This window comes from Cynara cardunculus (genome assembly GCF_001531365.2).
Source record: "Cynara cardunculus var. scolymus isolate 2C chromosome LG 1, CcrdV1, whole genome shotgun sequence".
NCBI lineage: Eukaryota > Viridiplantae > Streptophyta > Magnoliopsida > Asterales > Asteraceae > Cynara > Cynara cardunculus.
The window spans coordinates 14683442-14688728 of NC_037528.1; the positions used below are offsets into that span (position 1 = coordinate 14683442).

The following is a 5287-nucleotide window of genomic DNA, read 5'->3' on the forward strand; positions in this document are numbered from 1 at the left end:
TCTAGCAATATTGGAGATATGATTTTTACCATTTTTTGTTGGTGCTGGCAGTGAAGATGGTGGGGGTGGTGATGACGGTGGTCTGGTTATTGCAAATAGAAGTAGATTTTTTTTTAAAGTAATAACACCATTTCATTATAAAAAACAAAAATAAGGATTTTTTTTATATATAAAATAATCATTAGTTCATTGTTTTTATATGTGAAGTGGAAGAAAAGCCTTGTAAATCAACTCTATAAAGAAAAACTTATGTCTTTATTGTAGTTTTAAAATATATACGATGACACATAACAAAGTAATATGGTCAAAATGTATACGACGGTACACAACGAATTGATAAAGTGATACTTTTCACGAGTCTATAGTTTTACGATGAAAATCCGTCAGATATCTTACCGGCATTGTTAGAAAATGTTTTTTTTTTCTCTTTAAAAATTTTTCTGGAAAAGAAAATTAAAAGAGATTATATAAAAGTTTCTCAAGCTCCGTCAAAAAGGTTTTTCTTTATAACTTCTTTAATAATTTTTAAATTGTTTAAAAAAATTAAAGTTAGATGAATTTTTCGACGGACAATGAGATTTGTTAGACATCCAACGGAAAATCTCATCAACTGATTACGATCATATAAATAAGATATCGACAAATATTAAGACAGAGTACCACTGGTCTAGTGATAGTATCGGACCCTAATGTGAAATTGGATACCTTTGGACAACATCCTCATAATGCAGCTTCTTTGAGATAACCTCACTATGTGGACTTGGGACATACTGGTCAGCTTTGCAGGATCTTGATGTTTCTATCGATCTACATTAGTCGATTAAATTATCCACGCATTCGATAATTTAATCTTAATTTTTAGTTTACATAATTAAGTTAAGAAGATCGGAAAAAAAAATGGTAGCGGACTTCCAGCGGCCGGAATCCGTCGGAGATTTTTGCGTGGGGTTTTTCCGGCAAGCAAATTCATCGGAAAACCCCAATTTTTTAGTAGTGCTTCTATCCGCTTCTGCCGKCGATCTTTCTCTTTTGTGAGGAGTATGTTGGATAAGCTCCCACGCTAAAACTAATCGCATTAATTAATTAAGTTATAAGACATACAGACACAAATTAAATTAATAAAAATAAAGTTAAATACATGCCGTTGATCTCGATTCAAGTAGTCGTCCTGAATTATTGTGTAGGGTAATTAGTCTGGTTTCATGATCTGTTGACGAAGAAGATGATGCAAAAATCCCTAAACTTGATGATGATTCCGAATATAATGACTTCTTCTTCTTCTTCTTCTTCCTCTTCCGGTTGTACCTCGTGGTGGGTCCCAGTGTGAGCTCAATTTCACTCTCTTCTTCCATCTCATCATCATCATCATCATCATCATCATCATCATCATCATCATCATCATCATCATCATCATCATCATCATCATCCCCATGATCTTGTTTATGAAGATCATTATTCAGCTGCTTTTGATGAAATACGCTTCCATTTTGCAAATTCCATCTAGCATTAGTTTTAGTTTCTTCATTAATTATATTCTGCATGCTTCGTTGCATCTTCTTCATCAACATCCTCTGGATTTCATATAGTCTATGAAGTTCGAATACCTTCAAAAAACACATGCAAGACATTAATAAAAGACACCCAAGAGTTGGATTAATTCAAGCTTCCAGATATATAATAATCTGTTACCTGCTGTTTGAATGTTTCTTCATGCTTTAACAATGCCATCTTCATGCATTCCATGTCATATGGTTCAACCATTAATTTCTCCATATATATACAGATGATATTAATGTCGTCTTCTTCGATTACTTAGCTACAAGAAGCTAGAAAAGTGCACCAACCCTAATTAATATCAGTAGATACAAAACTTGACTAATTAGCAGTTGATCATTCATATCTATCTATCTATCTATCTATCTATATGTATGTATGTGTGTTTTATTACACAATAATCAATATGAACACACACACACACCCCAAAAAGATTTGGTAGCAAATTACCAGACATATATCAACAGATGAAGAAGGAGAAAATTTCACACCATGAATGTGATTATTGGAGCTTCTAAAACATGGGAAAACAACAAGATGCTTCAAATCCTATAAGACTGGATTTATATTTAACTTCAAGATTAACAACAAGTTTAACAGATTACATAAAAAATAGTAATTAAAATTCGAAACTGTGCAGATACAGAAAGTTTTCATGAATCTGAAAAATAAAAAGGTTGACTTTTTCTTTCCTGAATGTGTTGAGTGGTTTGTGAGTTGGATGTGAAGCTTTTGTCTAACCTGTTATAGAAGTCCTCCTCCCATGTGAAGATGAAGGAACAAGGCAAACACCTGATAGTTGCATCTCTCTCTCTCTCTCTCTCTCTCTATATATATATATATACTCTCTCTCTATATATATATATACACATACAGGGTCCTAATCAAATGAGAACTAATTAGTTTGTGGTAACTGTGAGAACCAATATTAACCACAAATCAATAGATAACTTAGAAAATTTATAATTTTGGTAATTTTGAATTAAAATATTAATGCAAGGATATTTTTGGTATTTTAAAACTTTCCTCCCTCCTCTCTTCTCTCTCCGGCCACCGTCCTCCGGTGATACTACAATGGTATCACAATGCATTATATATGTGCTTGGGTATCACATTGATGTCGTTTGTGTGGTCGATCGAAGATGTAACACAGTGGTATCATTGTGCATCTTATATATGATTAGGTATCACAATGTATCTTTTGTTTAACAGAGTCAATATTTTTAGGTATCACAGTGGTATCACCGGAGGACGGTGCCCGGAGGCCGGTGGCCGGAGAGAGAAGAGAGGAGAGAGGAGAGTTTTAAAATACCAAAAATATCCTTGCATTAAGATTTTAATTTAAAATTACCAAATTTATAAATTTCCTAATTTATCTATTGATTTGTGGTTAATATTGGTTCTCCCAATTACCACAAACAACTCAGTTCTCCCTTGAATAGGCCCCTATACATACATATGCGTATATGTATGTGTATGTTTTATGTACATAAGTCACTTAATCCTTACGGCTCAACTCATTTATACTATATTATAAAACATTTGACAAAAAAAATTTAAAAACTATTTTTCATGCATTAAGTACTGTATATTGATGCATATTACTTAAAATTCAAGATTACAAATAAATTATGCATAAGTACAACTTATTAAAGCTCCATATTTAAATTCATTTAACTAACTGCGGATAAACATAATCAAATAAAGGATAAACATCTCATTTTGAAATACTATATTATAAAGCATTTGACAAAAACTCTTAAAAACTATTTTTTATGCATGAAATACTGTATATTGATGCATATTACTTAAAATTCAAGATTACAAGTAATTTATGCATAAGTACAACTTATTAAAGCTCCATATTTAAATTCATTTAACTAACTGCGGATAAACATGATCAAATAAAGGATAGACATCTYATTTTAAAATATAAAAAATCTAAAATATAATTAGGACAATTATCGAGTTCTAACAAAATAATTAATTATTATCTTTATAAGAAAAWTATATTATTAAACCAAATATAAATTAATTCATGAACCTAAATTAAATTATAATAAAAAAGTTTGAATTAAAAAATCACGCAAAAAATAAGAATTTTAAATAGTTAATTTGATACTAATATCGATATATTTTTGTCCAATTTTTATGATATTTTTAAATTTATATTTTATTCAAAAATAAAAACATTATCGCTTTTTCAAAATCATATAAAACCATACTATAACATCGACTGAGATAAAGAATAAAATGAAATACTAAAAACAAGATGTATCTCGTTGCATTACACGAATAACCTTCTAGTAATTATATAATATTAATTATTAATATCTATATATCACAATTATTAAGAGTTTAAAGATTCTCTTTTTATTTAAAATAGATCAAAAAACAATGGCCAATGAGGTTCAAATTTAGTGCAAGACCCACAAGCGTAGCTTCAATGATTGCACTCATAAATTGACCAAATCATCATCAAAACCTTTGTGTTGTTTTATGGAGACATCTTTCGTACATAAAACTAAACAACTTAAACTAAACCTTTTTATAAGCCTATCCCAAACCTAAACTTTTATAATCTCTTTATTTCATTTAAATAATGAAAAATAAATAATGGCTAATAAAAACGGTACATTTTTTTAGTGGGCTTTTTGTATCTTATTATTGACTTGTTGATGCATCACGAGAAATATCAAATTTAATTAACTTTATAAAAACATTTTTTAGTGGGCTTTTCATTAAGCTGTTGTTTTGATGACTGTCCATTGTGCTTTCTGTCCCCCTCATCCACATAAAATTTAATTAATTTTATAAAAACATATAAAAAAAAATTGGTCTTGGTATATTGTTCCTTTGTGTTGCTCTATTTGTATTTGTTTTGGTTTGATTAGCTTCAATCGGAGATATTGAAAAAGGGAAATACATATTGAAAATAGTTCAAACGAAAGTATATGTAATTTATGAAAATATGAGAACCCTTGTAAGTTTAACAGTCGATTTTAAGTCACAAGTTTAGAAGAAGTGAGAGAACAGTAAAATATTCAATACATTTACTCTCTTTTAGAAATATTGAAAACATGCAGGAGAGAAATGAGGAACAAAACTGTAAATCACATAATCAACACGTAGAACCGAGGATTGTGGGTGTGATCATTATTGGTTTTCAATGTATCCCAACATTATCACATCCAAATCTTATCATAAGAAGTCGTCGATTTAACAAAGGACTATCACATTATTATCACTGACTCACTATAAAGTCACGTTATTATCATATCATTATTGACAACAGAGTTCTTATTAACATAAGAAGTTTTGGACGGTATTAACAACAATTAAGAGATAAAAACAAATCTAAGATAAAGAAAAAAGTTACTAATAAATATTAATTTATTTTTATTTTTATTATAGGTTAATTAATTTAAAGATGCAAAAATATTTTAGTTTTTTTATAAAATAGAGATTGTGGTTTGAACCTGGTACATAGAGTGAGAGAAAGGACGGGGGGCAGGGGATAAGATCCCTGTTTGTTCCATGTGGTTGATGGTGTGTACGAAAGAGAGGAAGATCCTGGATGGGATAGCATCTATGTATGCACGCATGCCATCTCCCATCATGGATGTATCATGTAGTTATGTAATTGGTTGGGCGAAACACCATTTTATGTAATTCTCCCTTTTTATACAATATATATATATATATATATATATATATATATATATATATATAT

General features: G+C 29.8%; 1 protein-coding gene across 1 annotated transcript; it reads right to left on the reverse strand.

The window, feature by feature from the left end:
* Positions 1 to 1130: 1130 nt before the first annotated feature.
* LOC112500422 lies at positions 1131 to 2210 on the reverse strand. The gene is made up of 4 exons (XM_025103921.1): positions 2005 to 2210; positions 1690 to 1826; positions 1411 to 1604; positions 1131 to 1353 (listed from the first exon to the last, which is right to left on the reverse strand). The coding sequence occupies exons 2-4, from the start codon at positions 1771 to 1773 to the stop codon at positions 1131 to 1133; spliced, it is 501 nt and encodes a 166-aa protein (XP_024959689.1). The 5' UTR covers positions 1774 to 1826; positions 2005 to 2210.
* Positions 2211 to 5287: the final 3077 nt, after the last annotated feature.

Excerpts from the sequence above, each read along its gene's own strand:
- LOC112500422 (XM_025103921.1), bottom strand. The coding sequence starts at position 1,773 with ATGGAGAAATTAATGGTTGAACCATATGACATGGAATGCATGAAGATG. Across the intron at positions 1,605-1,689 it reads AAGAAACATTCAAACAGCAG|GTATTCGAACTTCATAGACT; the intron begins GTAACAGATTAT and ends TGTTTTTTGAAG. Across the intron at positions 1,354-1,410 it reads GGGGATGATGATGATGATGA|GATGGAAGAAGAGAGTGAAA; the intron begins TGATGATGATGA and ends TGATGATGATGA.